The sequence below is a fragment of the Saccoglossus kowalevskii genome, chromosome 2, assembly GCF_978046115.1.
Source record: "Saccoglossus kowalevskii chromosome 2, keSacKowa6.1, whole genome shotgun sequence".
In the NCBI taxonomy this organism is placed as follows: Eukaryota; Metazoa; Hemichordata; class Enteropneusta; family Harrimaniidae; genus Saccoglossus; species Saccoglossus kowalevskii.
In genome coordinates, this window is record NC_140642.1 from 8,960,413 (window position 1) to 8,978,186 (window position 17,774).

Below are 17,774 nucleotides of genomic sequence, written 5' to 3' on the forward strand. Positions count from 1 at the left end.
AACTTGGTATGAATATCACATATTGCTTAGTTTTTACAATTACACTGACTTATTTTGTGTGTGATTTTTCAATGCATCATGGGGAGAGTGTTCCGTTATATATTGGAAGGACAAATACAGTTATACAGTAGACATCAACAATTGCGAAAAGTGGAATTTTATATAAGTGATTAATCAAAATACACATTGCGTAATCAAGGATTCGAGACTTGTAAACCGATAAATACCAAATAAACTTTGATAAAGATTATTGATGTGAGGCTAGTAACACAGTAAGTAGCTGATTGAGTTTGTAGTGTAGCATTTTTTACTGCATCAGTGATAACAATGTATCAACAGTTGGAAATTCCGAAAATATAACTTTAACTAGTTTCTTTCTCAAATCATTGTAATTGATCAAATACAAGTGATATTCATCTCCAATACAATGTTCTTTGCAATATAGTATTTACAAATTTGTTTGTTTTCTGGAATATGTTTGCCACATTGGATTAATACTTAATAGAGCTTCATTCACGACCCTACATCATTATGCTAATTATGCATCGAATGATCTTTAACTGTTTGTGCAACAAGTGATAGTAAAATTTCCAACCTTGTTTAATCCAAGCATAGCCAAATTCATATCTATATACCACACATTAAATCACACAAAATAATCTATGACCATTGATAACTACTCTTTTTATTTTTACCATTTTCATGAACTCCAACAACAATCAGAAACATCTTTTTAATTGATTCTAAAATGACAGCACATAATGGATATTCCTCTTGTCTACAAACAGCAATATTAGTTTTGAGACTGCCACTCATAGTCCATACTGAAATAAAGCATTAGGCAGTACAAAATTAGCAATACTCGATAGTTACCAAATTCTGAGCATAACAACACGTTATGAAGAACAACATATTTTATTGATAGTTTAATTTTTCAAATCAGCATTCGTTATTCATCTGTTATGAAAATTCAGTACGAAAACATAATATATAACATATCACACTAAATGTATTTTTTGACCACACCATATTGATCATTAAAAACCTCACAATATTGTTGAGTAGCATATGAAAGGCAAGAAGATATGATTTAACAACACAAAGGAAGCTGAGGATAAAACTTGGGTGTCTTTAAGAATAAACATTTGGATTTGTACATATGCAACTAATATTTGTCATTATCAGTATGACTATTCCCCAAAAATACTATCACAATAGGTAGTTAACCTTCCAGTCAAGTTGATCTTCTACAAACATTCCACATCACAAGATTTATATCACAATTATAAACTTCAATCTCCCTTTAATAAATCTTATCTGTGAAAGTTTCATTTATGTGACAAGTTTCATTTATTTTAATATGCAATATGGAAACTGCATGTTATATTTCACACACCTACATTTATACTTGTATATCTAAGCTTCTACATTTTCCTGATTGTCATGACTACTGGCAATAACTTTCTTGGTATTAAACTTTGGAATGTGGCCAGGTGTGGCATTTGCTTCTTGAGTATTTTGGCTGAACTCCCTTTTAGATTCCCGATGTTCTTCTTCTTCCAGCTCATTTTTAATTCTCTTCTCCAGGTTTGTGATATGTATTTCACGGAAATGAAAGTATGATGCTATTATTATGACAGTGCACAATGCAACAAATGTTGCCAGGCATACTTTAAGCTCATATGATGTATCTGATTCAGTGGCTACACCATATACCCTTACAGCAAACTGTGTTTCCAGTCTGCAGAAACTGTGGAATTAAAACATATAATCTATTAAATATCTAATCTGGCGATGCTCAAATACATACATATATATATATATCTTATATCTCATAAAACTAGAATAACAATGATTTTTTCTTATGACTATTTATTAAATCATTCTTAACAAACACAATTTTGATTGTTTTAACAATTACCTGTATGCTGGATCAATAACAACTAAATTGAACTCATACACATTTTCTTTTTTTTGAGATAACCACTTCATAGACGATATACCAGTCTTGTTCATGATTTCATATTGCTGAGACAAATCATTGTCATCTACATCATCTGCAGTAAAGCAACTGTAATAATTCTGAAACAGTGAATTTATTGTAAGTTTCCTTGAAGACACTAAATATAATATTTCAGGGTTATTAATAAATATTTAAGCATGGCAAAACTCAGGGTAAGTTGATATATACAGTCAACAATTCATACAAGACAAAACAAGGTATTAACTAATAGTTAATATCAAATGTTAATTTTTTTTATAAATATCTCAAGTTAAGCAATTGATGTTATTTACTACAATATAAATTGAATCAGATTGCGATACTCACATGAGGACCCCAGACATCATACAAATCCTGCAAGTCATTGGACTCCCTCATAGTTGTCCATGTCTGTGCTTCTCTAAGACATCCAACCTGGTAATGAACACTACATTAGGACAGGTGGATACCACAATATGAATGTGTTGTTTTTAAAAGTTACAATTATTTTATAGCAAGTATTTCACATTCATATATATTGACACACAAAACGACATGCAACATGTAATAAAGGAATTGTTTGTGAAGTAATTACTGTAATGTAATGTAATGCAATGTAACGTATTGTAATGTAATGTAATGTAATGTAATTTAATTAAAAAGAAGAGTCATTTGAGAACAAAACCTTACCTGTGCCATTGTAGAGTTGTAGCTATACCCAGTTCTGTTCGATGTTTCCCATACAACAAAGTTAGCTGTCACTTCTTTGACAAAATAATCACCATCATAACTGTTTTAAGTAGAGATTTGATTTAAAACATACTTCATCAAACACATAAATTGTCAACTATTTCAGATGAGTGTAATTTGGTAAAAAACTTACAGATCTACAACAGGTCGGAATTCATCAAGATAATGACTAGATACCAGACATCCAGATGCAGTTATATTATTATAAACATCCTGGAAGAGACATAAGTGTTGGCACAAAATCAGTTGGTAACATCAACAAGATGTATGAGGAGTATTAATCATTTCACCTAAATAGTTCTGTGTAGTATGTTGTTTCAATGACATTAACTGACACATGTAAAATTTCTGGAAACAATTATGGTTCATGTATTTCAAAAGACATAACATCTTCCCAAGACTTACCTCTTCAGTTGTTTTGTTCAACAATGTATCACTGTAAAAAAAAAAAAAAATTATTGATAATCAAGTAACTAGAAGGCATTACAAGATTAAACACTTTAGCCACAGTTGCAAAGTACTTATTCTTACTATCAGGGTAATTTCAAATTCATTCATCCATTGTAGATGGATTGTAAAATAATTTCTGTAGTTGCTGTTGATATAATAAGTTGTTATTATAATTTAACAACGTATATAATCACTATAAATACCTCTTCTCTTGTTCTTTTAAACACACATTAATATAATATTAATTCATCAAAACTTAAATATACCTAATTAGTACTGGATAACTGCTTATAACATTACAATCCTCATCACTTGCACCTGGATTTCTAACTCTAATATGTCTACCAGGTGGACAACCAATACTGAAGTATGAAATCTAGAGATCAAATGAAGAAAATAAGCAGATTCAATCTGTATGTTTCTTTTTATCTAAACACTGAAGTGCCAAGATTCAAACAATGAGTTGAGTACTTAAATGTGATCTATTATACAACTTATAGATTTATAAAGAAAGCATGTTGATGTAATGTTCTGTAATGATCAATCAAAAAAATCATTCCTTTGTAAAAAATTAAGATTCCATAAGAAATGAAAAATAGTAAAATTCTATTCACATTATTACTTATTATTACAAAGGTTTGTCAAATTTAGCTGAACCTATATACACAAAAGAGAGGCCATTGAATAATAGTATTTATATATACATTGTGTTGATTGTATAAGTTGTCACTTTATTTACAAGAAAGCAATACAATTATTATTATATTCCAATTGGTAGAACAGTATTTACCTTAAATAATACCTTAAGTATTTAAGTACCTTAAATAATAGGGTCTTGGACATTTTGAAATATATCTATGTAATGTTTTCATCTTTAATGCTAAACCAACTTACCATTTGAGATACTCTTGGACATTTTGACATATATCTATGTAATGGAATCATGTTTAATGCTAAACAACTTACTATTTGAGATATTCTTGGACATTTTGACATATATCTATGTAATGGAGTCATGTTTAATGCTAAAACAACTTACTATTTGAGATACTCTTGAACATTTTGACATATGTATCTGATTGATTATTAAAGCTACTCACCAATTGAGAGGGTCTTGGACATGACATTGATCTCTGTGATGGCTTAATCTCTAAGACATAGACACTGTTTACCTCATTTGTTAATTGGTAGTCAGTGATCATTTTGTCTGTACTTTGTTGAAAAAATACTGACACAGTCTGAAATCAGGAATGATTTAATAAGCACTTTTAAGACATATACTTTGCATTAAATATGTAACTGAAACTAATGAATACACAAACACATATATATAGTACCTGAATACTAAGATTTTACTTGTTTTGGTATTGGATTATTTGTACCCCAAACCAGTCATGTGTTTATTTTGTATGACTGGTGAATCTCATTTAGAATAGAATGTGGGTACACAACTAAACCACTACCACAACTCTTAATTTAAAAAGATCTGAAGACGTTGTACATATTACCACTAACCTGATGATCAATTAAGTTGATCAATTGTTTCAATAATGAAATTATAATGCATGCTTTCATTTAATATTAGTGATGCAATATGACGTAAAATTAATAAAAAACCTTGATTCTTGATCTCCATCCAGCGTGATATGATGATGTTTCAGTAATATTACATTGCAGTAGTTTATTGGAACTGCCTATCACCTAATACACAAAATCAAAATATATATAATATATTAATATATGTTATTGTTCATATCTTCTGAGAAAATCACAGCATTTATTCCATGATTTGAATATACAATTTCGAAGTTGTTCCATGTATATCACTGCTAAAGCTTCAGAGAGTTGAGATGAAGTCAGGTTTTATTATTTTGTAGTGTGTATTAGTTACATCTCGACAATCACACTATTTTTACATTTGATGATATAGGTGTACTTTCTACGCATACACAGTGTTTGACCGTTTCCAATGTGTACATAATAACATTACCTCTATATTATTTGATATAACTGATGAATGAATGAGTTGAGATGTCAGTTGCACACAGTCATCAATATCAATGTAATAAACATCTGATTGTTCTTGCTGGAAACTTAAGTATTTGTACTGAAATTATAAAATAAATCAATTTTAGTTACTTGAGTGACTGGAAATACACAAGTTAAGTCACCAATGTCGATGCAATACGTTTTAAAAACAACAGTCAGCACAGGTGATACTCAAACAAGACATATTCCACATAGTTAGATTTAATATAATCTCCTACTGTAGTGAAGATATGCTAGATATTGCTGTTTAAATGATAGTCATTGGGCAGGATTACACCATGCCTTAATATCATACATAAGGATATGATTCGTAAGTAGTTGATTTGGTATGTTTGTTATTTTGTCTGTTCAAGTTAAGAATGAGTTTTCAGGGGGCTCCCTTGAGACAATAACTCTGGTATTACAATGAATACTTTCCTTGTTTATGTTTTTAGTCTTTCAACTGGTAGAACATGTGATGATTGATATTCTAAACTTTGTGATATTCTTGACATGTATTAAATATGGTTTAAATTCATCTGTTAATTGTTTTAAATTTCTTATATGCGCATTTATTATTTTCAGCTTTCTGAATGGATGTAGCCATACATACATATGTCAACATATATTTGTTTACCTTTTTATTACCAATATCATCACAAGGAGTATATAAAGATGAATATTAAGATGATTGTGTGGAAGAATGTAGTTGAAAGAATACTTACAGGACAGGGTTGAGGTGAATCAATCAAATACTCTGATATAGATACAAGATCTTCAAGGGAATCCATAACAATCTTCACAATTTCACCATTTCTGAATAAAATGATTAAAAACTATAAGTTAATTACGGCACATTTTTTGGACATCATTTTTGTGGACATCAGGTGAAATTAAAAAACACAAACGTTACTCGATATAACACAATCACATAAATGTGGGTAAACTAATATTTCAATGAAAACATGCATCTTACTGTTCTGATATTTCATACAGCTTCCCCATTTTATCAATGAATACAGTAACATTGCTAACAGTGAACATACAAGCTGAAAGCTAAACAAACAATTATGGTTATTATAATTCTCACCTCACACTACCATTACTTAATGAAATACTGTAGTATACTTAATTTTCGCTTGGAATTATTTTTTCGCTATTTTTCGCTGAAGGAATGATTCAGTGAAAATAAAATCCAGTGAATATACTTTTTTTTATATATTTTACATTCCGCTCTTCAGTAATCAGTGAAAATAAACAAAACACCCAAAAAGTCTATTCAGCAAAAATAAATTGTATTGGCTACTATATACTCTCACCAAATCATATTCCACTGTTAATGCTCAAAATACTTTCCAATAATCAATGCATTATCAGTAATCTGTACCTGGAGTAAATTCTTCTGACCAACTAGTGTGTAATATAAGTTGTTTTCTGATGTGATTATAATAATCTCTGCCATTGGACCTAGTATCACTTGATCTATCACTTCATTGCTGGTTTTATTATCACACTCATTGACATTCATCATACCAGTATCAAATCCTATAACAAATGTCATGAAATAATTATTATATTCATTGCCAACAAAGTAATTATCTCATACTATACACTCTATAATGGGATAAGGCCTAATATATTTAACAGATAAGACATTGACATAGTTATTTTCAATAAATAGTACAACTACATCTAATCTTACCTTTGTTATAACTATGGAATACAGTATCATTATTCCAAAATATTGTATTTTGCTTTGCCCCAGGTACATTCAACAAGTTAAATGGAGCTGTAAAAGAAAACAGTTTTACAAGTTATACATATATCTGCAAGTATGATAGAGGATCATTACCATGATTTAGAGCGGAAAATAATACAAATTTGGCAGATAAAATAGTTGGCATGAAAACGATTTACAAATCAAAATAATCAGATACAAATATGTTAGGTTTAACCTGGTATTTAACCAGCTCACCCCAAACTAATAGAAGTTTACTACCTGGTGTACCTATGCAGCCCAACATGGTAGAAGATAAGGTCCTTGCCAGGTGTACCCAGGAGAGCCCACAATAATAGAGCTAGTGTCCTTACCTGGTGAACTGAGCTCAGCCCCAAAACATAGTAGTGTTCTTACCTGGTGTACCTAACTCTGCCCAAAATGGTAAAAGTGTCCATTCACCACTGAGTAAATCACAATTGATAAACAATAGATTTGATTCAATTCTACCCTCAACTTTAACCATTACTGTGACTTCATGTGGTAAAGTAGTGAATACAACATCCTGTATTGCAAGCTAAAACACAATATAGGCAATTATGATTCAGAAGTTTATATTGTAAATATAAATTAGATCATATATATCAATCTTCAGATATAGTATCACTCCCGATACTAATGATATACGCTAAACATAACAAAACAACAAACTCATCCTCTTGTAAGAACACATTTAAAACCTCCTCACTTGTGTGTCCCCATTTAAAATGTCATCAGTTTATGTGTCCCCCAATTAAAACCTCATCACTTGTGTGTCCCCATTTAAAATGTCATCAGTTTATGTGTCCCCAATTAAAACCTCATCACTTGTGTGCCCCATTTAAAACATGATCACATTCCCATTCAAAACTTTATCACTTTATGTGTATATCCATACAAAACAATATCACATTAAACCCTTTATGTGTATCAAACACCAAACAGATGGAAATAGCATGTTTTATCACAGCAACACAATAATTTCATACCAAACAACTCTTTGATGCTAATGTGTAATAATTACAATTAAAGATTTCTTTTAAATAATTATATAACTTGCTGTCGAACAATCTTGCAAAAATTAGGTCAGCATTTTTTTGTGCTGAACTTTTGGCAGACAAAACAATTAGACTGAAAATTTCAATTAAAAAAATACAATAATAATATTATGTTGTTTTAGCAATTGCTTATTCACTGTTAGTCTGGTTACTTTCCTTTTATTTCATTGGTCTATTGACCCTCTTCATATCACTCTGTTGTTACAATGTTGCAATGTGATTACTAGTAGTTGGTTTATTTGAATATGGAAATTACCCAAACAATGAATAACAATTGTATGTTTTCCATATGTGCTGTATCAACTGATAGTTGGCACAGAAACTATTAATTAAAAGTTCGACCACTACATACTTTGTGAAGTTGGAATAAATTTACATGGTGAATGAGCTAAATGGAGACAATTCCAGACCAGAATGGAGAATGGAGAGGGTTAAAAGACCCACTAAATATTAGGAAGGTAAGTCACTGTAAACTTTGTTGATATTTGAGGCGTCATAGTAAACCATATATCAGCAAAACTTTTTCTCTTTCAAAATATTACATTTTTTTCTAATGACAAATCTTTTGATCAAATTGATTAAATTATGGTTGTAAACAGAAAGCAGAGTGAAAGGCGATTGAAAAACTAATCATTATGGTGAACTGATAATATTACTTACAGATGAACTATTTGGTATAGAATCCATGCTTTGCAAGATTTTATCTGATATAATGTGAACAGTTTTCTTCATGTTGAAATCACAATCAATATCTATTCTGTATAGTGTACTATTAGCCCATAGTACAACATCAGAAAACTTTCAGCAATGCAATAAAATGAATGATAAAATGAATGAATGAAAACTGAAAATTACAATAAATCATTCAAGGTTTGTTTTTTCTCTGAAACCATGTATTGTTTATAAATTGAGTATATAAAGTGACAAAAGGAGAAATACAGTTGAAGAGTTGATAATATGACAAAGATAGTTTAATCTGAAACAAGAGCTGGCCAAGTTTTGGATGAACTAAATAAGAAGAAATACAAAAACATTTCTAGTATATATACCACTATGGGCACTCTAAATTAAGCAAGAATTAAATAAACAATCTTATATGAAACAGAACTATCATTTTAGACAAAACGAAAAAAAACACAATACCTGAGTGTTACAAACAGTAACATAAGACTGTCTTGATTTTAAACCAATACTGTCTGTAGTTGAAAACTCTAAAACAGAAAAAAAATTTTGTAATCTTTGATTGAAAGTACTGCTTGTACATTCATAAGTAACTAACACAAGGTAGTAGAATGCAAATGTCAGAGAAGTTCAACTTACTTATTATTTCTACAAACTGACTTTGTGTAGTGTTTCTTGCATATAATGTATCACCAATTAATATAAACATGTGTGAACTTGACAGTGCTACATTCTCAACTACTGGTTCAATGTCCTGTAATATCACGGAAAGTTTATTATCAAGAGTTCAAGCCAATAGGGGTGTGGAAGCCTTTTGTTATTATTCTGATTTTTCTCTTATATCATTTTTTTTGAACAAAATGTGAACTGGTGCACCTGACTGAGATTTTGCTTGATCACATGGTTTAATTATCATATTGATTTTAAACATGTATAACTATTGTAACATAGATGGATACAAAATAATGATGCATAATTGTTTCTTTGCATAGCAGAAGTGACTATAGAAACAGTGCATTGACTACCACATGGAGCTTGTATATTAGGTATATGGGCAGTACATGAGGTCAATGCACTCTGTCATCTTAATAAACAAAATTCAAAAACATACAAAGTGCTTTTGATTCAAAGAATTCAGGTAATGTTTTATGCATAACTGAACAAATGCTACGACAAGTGCATTTATCTACCGGCTAATATGTTTTCTAAAACATTTGTTCATTCAGATATTAACCACAAATTTAAATACCTTCTTTTATATTGCCCTGTGTTAGTGAGCCTACAATGATTTGATGTAAAACTGAAAGGACAAAGATGTTATAGCAAACCTGTAAAAGTAGACGCTGAATCCATAATCTGTTTGTTGATTTCAAATTATCTTGGGATATATACATACCATTGCTGTAACCAAGCAACCACCAATACAATTATAAAATAAGCAAAATATACAGGATCATAGTGATTTTATTTTAAGAAACCGCATTATTACATATATCTATGCATTTTTCCAATTGTTGTAAGCAGGTGAGTCTGGAACCCAGAAATGGCTTCACATACATGTACAAATTCAGCTGCGCAATCAAATAAATGTGCATTTTTTTTTTAAATCCCATAATTACTGAATACATCAACAAAGATAATGAACACACAAACCTTGTTAGAATAATGACAACATTAAGTGCACATGCATCCTGGAAACAATCAGAAACTCATGAACAGTAAAAGTAAAGTACAATATAGTGAGTTGAAGAACAGAATTCCACTTCCAGACATTTTAACTAGCACAGGTGGTTACAGAAATTGTCTGTTCATCGTTTTTTTTATTTTTGTCTTGAAAAAAATTGATTACTTGTACCCAATGTCTAAAAACTTCTTGTGTATAAGTATATACATGTACCAACCTGTATTATAGTTGGTCTGTCACTGTGCCCTCTCAATGCTAACCAATCACTATTATCACTTAATACAAACTTGGGTTGTGTAATAGGAAACACAGAGTCCCTAAACAAATAGAAAATACAGTACTGGCTAATGCAGGGTTTGGTTAGTTTCAGGTTGAGATGGTGAATTCTAGAATAGGGGGGGGACTTGATGAAACACATTAAAGGCAATTGTCTCAATATCCAAGTAATTTGCCTTGGTGGCCTTAGTTATACAGTTTGTCCTTAATCTATTCCTATATGCTAAAGACAATTTTATCAAATCTTCCTTTGAAATAGGGGTCCTTTCAACTGTGAAGTTCAGGCCCTGCTGGAATAGGTTCAAATTGGCTGGATTAATAATGGGTTAAAATGGTAAAGACTCTGGAATAAAGACATCTAAGAAAGGTACAGGGTGGCAGGGTTGGGATGGATATCTGAGTTTAAGCAGTGGTAGAAGTTAAAAACAATTCCTAGTACAGGTTGTGACCTGAAAAACAATTATGATTTCTAGGTAGGAATATCAGATGTGCATATACAAGGTTGTGCAGCGGTGAGAGTATTAAAGAGTACCCCTAAAAAAAAGAAGATGGATGTTTTATTATTTGACAACATAAATAGGCAAATAATTGCAGTCTTGATTTAGTTGGAATGCTAGCTTCAATTTTACTCAAATTCCCCTCATCGCTGCCTCATGATATCCAGTGTTTGTCAACATTTTTTTTTTCTTTTGAAAAAAGCTGCAAAGCAGTTTGGAGTGAAATTATTATTGAATAACAAATAATCTAAACAATACAGCAATTTTATTGTAGAAGATTATCCAGTATAAATCAACTACTCATTGAGACAAGGATACCCAGTAATCTTTTTTATTGCACTTCGAAAAGACACAGCTATCACCCTGACAAATGTCAACCATTAACCCTTAAACTCAACCATAGAGGATACACATGTTATGAAACATATTAAGTTAAATTGATAGGGTTTAATTAGACAGGGTGTAAATACATGTTTTCAACCCATAAAACTTCATGCAAGAAAACACTAACCTTACAAAACAGTTAGCAACAGCAAGATGTGATTTTCCATTAACATGGATTTCCATCTGGTATGCATCAGAATATTTTAGAGTTGAGTAAATTTCCCAACACCTTGAAAATAAATTATGCAAGAAAGCAAGATTAGAACACATCCTGTCAATCTGGTATATGTACTGATATACTGAGATAGGTACTGAGTCATTGAATCCCACTTAGCCTGTTGTCACTGAATCCCATCTAGCTGGACTGTCACTGAACCCCACCCAGCCTGGCTGTCACTGAATCCCACTTAGCCTGGCTGTCACTGAATCCCATCTAGCTGGACTGTCACTGAACCCCACCCAGCCTGATTGTCAATGAATCCCACTTAGCCTGTTGTCAAGGATTCCCATCTAGCTGGACTGTCACTGAACCCCACCCAGCCTGGCTGTCACTGAATCCCACTTAGCCTGTTGTCAAGGATTCCCATCTAGCTGGACTGTCACTGAACCCCACCCAGCCTGATTGTCAATGAATCCCACCTGGCTTGCCTGTCACAAAATCCCACCTAGCTTAGCTGTCAATGAACTCACCTAGCTGGGTTGTCACTGAACCCCACCCAGCCTGGCTGTCACTGAATCCCACTTAGCCTGTTGTCACTGAATCCCATCTAGCTGGACTGTCACTGAACCCCACCCAGCCTGGCTGTCACTGAATCCCACTTAGCCTGGCTGTCACTGAATCCCACCCAGCCTGACTGTCAATGAATCCCACCTGGCTTGCCTGTCACAAAATCCCACCTAACTTGGCTGTCAATGAACTCACCTAGCTGGGTTGTCACTGAATCCCACTTAGCCTGGCTGTCACTGAACTCCACTTAGCCTGGCTGTCACTAAATCCCACCTAGCCTGGCTGTCACTGAAACCCACCTAGCCTGGCTGTCACTAAATCCCACCTAGCCTGGCTGTCACTGAATTCCAACTAGCCTGGCTGTCACTGAATCCAACCTAGCCTGACTGTCACTAAATCCCACTTAGCCTGGCTGTCAATGAACTCACCCAGCTGGTTTGTCACTGAATCCCACCTAGCTGGGCTGTTACTGAATCCCACCTCACCTGACTGTCAATGAATCCTACTTAGCCTGCTGTCACTGAATCCCCACTTAGTCTGCTCTGCTGTCACTAAATCCCATCTAGCCTGGCTGTAACTGAATCCATAACCCAGCCTTACTGTCAATGAATCCCACCTAGCTTGGCTGTCAATGAATCACACCAAGCTGGGCTGTTACTGAATCCCACCTCACCTGACTGTCAATGAATCCCACTTAGTCCGGCTGTCAATGAACCCACCCAGCTGGGTTGTCACTGAATCCCACTTAGCCTGCTGTCACTAAATCCCATCTAGCCTGGCCGTCACTGAAACCAAATCCAGCCTTACTGTCACTGAATCCTACCTAGCCCGGCTGTCAATGAATCACACCAAGCTGGGCTGTCACTGAATCCCACCTAGCCAGGCTGTCACAGAATCCCACTTAGCCCGGCTGTCAATGAATCACGCCAAGCTGGGCTGTCACTGAATCCTACTTAGCCTGCTGTCACTGAATCCCATCTAGCCTGGCTGTCACTGAAACTCGCCCGCCTAGCCTGGCTGTCAATGAATTCCACTTAGCCTGGATGTCAATGAACCCCACCTAGCCTGGCTGTCACTGAATCCCATCTAGCCTGGCTGTCAATGAATATCCCACTTAGCTCGACTGTCAATGTACCCTACCTAGCTTGGCTGTCGAGGTACCCTATCTAGCCTGGCTGTCAATGAACCCCACCTGGCTTGGCTGCCAATGAACCCCACCTAGCTTGGCTGCCAATGAACCCCACCTAGCTTGGCTGCCAATGAACCCCACCTAGCCTGGCTGTCAATGAACCCCACCTAGCTTGGCTGCCAATGAATCCCACCTAGCTTGGCTGCCAATGAACCCCACCTAGCCTGGCTGCCAATGAACCCCACCTAGCATGGCTGCCAATGAACCCCACCTAGCATGGCTGTCAATGAACCCCACCTAGCTTGGCCACCAATGAATCCCACCTAGCCTGGCTGCCAATGAACCCCACCTAGCCTGGCTGCCAATGAATCCCACCTAGCTTGGTTGCCAATGAATCCCAACTAGCTTGGCTGCCAATGAACCCCACCTAGCGTGGCTGCCAATGAACCCCACCTAGCCTGGCTGCCAATGAACCCCACCTAGCCTGGCTGTCAATGAACCCCACCTAGCCTGGCTGTCAATGAATCCCACCTGGCCTGGCTGTCAATGAACCCCACCTAGCCTGGCTGTCAATGAACCCCACCTAGCCTGGCTGTCAATAAACCCCACCTAGCTTGGCTGTCAATGAATCCCACCTGGCTTGGCTGCCAATGAATCCCACCTAGCTTGGCTGCCAATGAATCCCACCTAGCTTGGCTGCCAATGAACCCCACCTAGCCTGGCTGTCAATGAATCCCACCTAGCTTGGCTGCCAATGAATCCCACCTAGCTTGGCTGCCAATGAATCCCACCTAGCCTGGCTGTCAATGAATCCCACCTAGCTTGGCTGTCAATGAATTCCACCTAGCTTGGCTGTCAATGAATCCCACCTAGCTTGGCTGCCAATGAACCCCACCTAGCCTGGCTGTCAATGAATCCCACCTGGCCTGGCTGCCAATAAACCCCACCTAGCCTGGCTGTCAATGAACCCCACCTAGCTTGGCTACCAATGAATCCCACCTAGCCTGGCTGCCAATGAACCCCACCTAGCTTGGCTGTCAATGAATCCCACCTAGCTTGGCTGTCAATGAATCCCACCTAGCCTGGCTGTCAATGAATCCCACCTGGCTTGGCTGCCAATGAATCCCACCTAGCTTGGCTGTCAATGAACCCCATCTAGCTTGGCTACCAATGAATCCCACCTAGCCTGGCTGCCAATGAACCCCACCTAGCTTGGCTGCCAATGAATCCCACCTAGCTTGGCTGTCAATGAATCCCACCTAGCTTGGCTGTCAATGAATCCCACCTAGCTTGGCTGTCAATGAATCCCACCTAGCTTGGCTGTCAATGAATCCCACCTAGCTTGGCTGCCAACGAATCCCACCCAGCTTGGCTGCCAATGAATCCCACCTAGCTTGGCTGCCAATGAACCCCACCTAGCCTGGCTGTCAATGAATCCCACCTAGCTTGGCTGCCAATGAATCCCACCTAGCTTGGCTGCCAATGAATCCCACCTAGCTTGGCTGTCAATGAATCCCACCTAGCTTGGCTGCCAATGAATCCCACCTACCCTAGATAGTCATTTATGTCCTGTGACACTACAGTAAATTCCTGCATATGATTATTTTTCGATAGTTTCACTATTGGATTCTGTTTCTTGTCCATAAACTGAATGGTGAGATCTGCTGATTGCTTTGAGAGAACAGAACAATATCATGTGTTACATCACCTCCCACACTACATCTATTCAATTCTTGTTCTTATTAGTTGCTGGCTATCATGTCTAAGCTGAGCTTGATTCACACTATGACAGGATTTCCTACCTTTGAGGGCACACTTGCTGTTAAGTTCATCTCCTGCTCATCAGCATTATAAGGATCAACAATCCATAGTCTTAAAAGATGAGTGTAATCCTCACTAGAGAAATAAACATTATATGTTCATTTATAATTAACATATACTATATATAAAACACATATTGATTAATTTTAGGTAACAGTATTTTTCCAAGATATATTTACTCAAGATGACAATACTCACCTAGGGTGACAATATGTGTTGTTCGTTGGCAGCTATTGGCACAAAACATTTGCTGCATGTAGTACATGTGCTTAGGTCAATGATATAGGTATGTATGTATGACCCAGCATACAATGAATGCAATTTTTAGTTTATATGTTTATTAGAAACATAAGCTACTAATAAAGCAAATATGGTATAGAAATATTGATATAAGCATTAAGTTTTATACCTGACACTATCTTTAGGAAGAGCTATAAAATACCAAGTATAACACATAGGATCATCATCTACATAAACTGCATGGGAAGACTGGTAAGATCTTGTTGTATTCTAAAAGTATATATATACAGGCACAATATCAAAATAAATCTTGGAAAGAAATTAAATTAATTGCATAATGTTTTACCTGGAATGTTTGTGAATGTAATTACCGTATATGTTGTATTGACAGGGACAAGTATGTTTATGAGTTGAATATTTTACAATTAAGGTTAAAATAAATGCAATTGTGGTTCATATTTGTATTGAAGAGCAAGATGGTATATACAAGTGAGTTACAAAGCATGTGATAACGAAGACGAGGTGGCAGCACTGCACAAAAAAATATTTGACGAATTTGAAGTTATAACATAATAACATAATTACAAAACAAAATTTATTCCGTTCTATACTTACACTGTCAGTGTCTAAGACTAAGGACAGAATTATTGTATGTATACCAGACTCACTACAATGTACCATGGTGACTGAAGAGCTGTGAAAACAATAAATAATGCAACAGAGAATAACAAAAGATGAATCATCGAAATATTTCAAACAGAGAATAACATTAGATGGACCATCAGTACTCTGAACAAAGAAGAACAGTAGATGCCCAGATAATATTCAGAATGGAGAATAACAATAGTTGAACCATTAATATTCAGAACAAAGAATAACAATAAATATAGTTTTAATATTCAGAACAAAGAAAAATAGAAGCTTGTTTCAGAGCAATACATTACTACTCACACAATATGCTGTAATACAACAAATACCTGTTATTAGTAAAATGACATCCATCATCAGATATACTCCACTCTACATCTACAGCATCTTCTAACAACTGCAGTGAAAACTGAAATATATAACACATACAAATAAAATTAACAATCTGATTTGATTTTTGGCTTTATATTTTTTTAGTCAAACTTTGTGATGGTTATTATTTTGACGAAGTTTGGCAAAAATTTTGTGCTGAACAAAAAGTTGACCTAAAACAATTTGTTTTTACATGAATTGTCATTTTCGTCAAATTCTTTTATTAAAGTTTACACATTTTATTGGGCAAAATATCACAAACTCTTCAAGTTTTTGCAAAAAATAAGGATAACCAAGAAAACAATAATAATGAAAAATGGAAATACTAGTTTGAGTGTATATATTAAATCTACTGATGTATACTTACTGGTTTTCTAGTTGTCAATTTTGCTCCGAGATTAACACCTGGTATAACGACCCTGTTGATATAAAAGTAATTACAAACAAGTGCAGAATTTATATTTGTAGCTGTCAAAACAAACTGAGACACTTGTCAGTTTTGTTATCCCTTCGGTGTGTAGTTTTAAGGCATGTTTCATAGTTGCTTGCATACCAGGCTTCATAAAGGCGTGATTTGTATAATATAAAATATTTATAAATGTGAAATGAGGGCCGTTTTTGGACGTCAGTGTTTGGCTGGCCCGCATTATATTCGACTTACAACACAAAATTTGAAAAGAAGACGTCCAAGTAATAAAGAAAAAGGTAAAACAGTTGTCAGTCGCAAGATAGAGCTACGAATCCGCAGCTATAGAGAACTTTGACACTGGGTCGCTAGTGCGACAGACGACTGATTTTAAACTTATTTTTTACTTATCTGACATGTTCATGATCGTATTTTGTTCTAAGTCGATCTACATATCAGAGGCCAGAAATATACACCAAATGAAAATGACGACCGACAATCAAGAGAGCTATGAACTACCAGAATATGTGCCACATATTGCAAACCGCAAACGTACCTCCAGTTGACGTTCTGGGATTCATCTGTGAGAACTGCTTTATCACATCGAAACGTTATAGTCAAAATTAGTAGCCAAGAATATACGAAACAACTTCGCATACTTCGTATCAAACCGACCCAAATGCGAGCTGCAGAAGCAGGAATCAGAACCAGGAAACAGACAACTTTATCTAAGTCCCGCCAGTTTTGTTTTTACACTTCAAACAGCGCCCCCTATAACAAATATATAACTTTTTGAGGGCGCACTCTTGTAATATAATGTGTCAATAAAAGTAGAATCCGAGACGTGAATGCAAATACACAGAATTTATTCATAATGCAATTAATT

The 17,774-nt window shown here is 35.0% G+C and overlaps 1 protein-coding gene across 1 annotated transcript; it reads right to left on the reverse strand.

Moving 5' to 3' along the window:
* Positions 1 to 665: 665 nt before the first annotated feature.
* LOC102802064 (cation channel sperm-associated auxiliary subunit epsilon-like) lies at positions 666 to 17,545 on the reverse strand. Its single transcript, XM_085504605.1, has 28 exons — positions 17,445 to 17,545; positions 16,850 to 16,901; positions 16,440 to 16,519; positions 16,078 to 16,156; positions 15,632 to 15,732; positions 15,204 to 15,297; positions 14,951 to 15,072; positions 11,673 to 11,774; positions 10,606 to 10,705; positions 9,344 to 9,458; positions 9,167 to 9,234; positions 8,684 to 8,821; positions 7,344 to 7,503; positions 6,912 to 6,998; positions 6,597 to 6,754; positions 6,186 to 6,265; positions 5,935 to 6,025; positions 5,172 to 5,288; positions 4,799 to 4,882; positions 4,282 to 4,419; positions 3,448 to 3,557; positions 3,137 to 3,167; positions 2,865 to 2,944; positions 2,672 to 2,771; positions 2,330 to 2,416; positions 1,922 to 2,082; positions 1,397 to 1,750; positions 666 to 824 (listed from the first exon to the last, which is right to left on the reverse strand). Exons 1-27 carry the CDS (start codon positions 17,543 to 17,545, stop codon positions 1,417 to 1,419), a joined length of 2,970 nt encoding a protein of 989 aa, XP_085360731.1. The 3' UTR covers positions 666 to 824; positions 1,397 to 1,416.
* Positions 17,546 to 17,774: the final 229 nt, after the last annotated feature.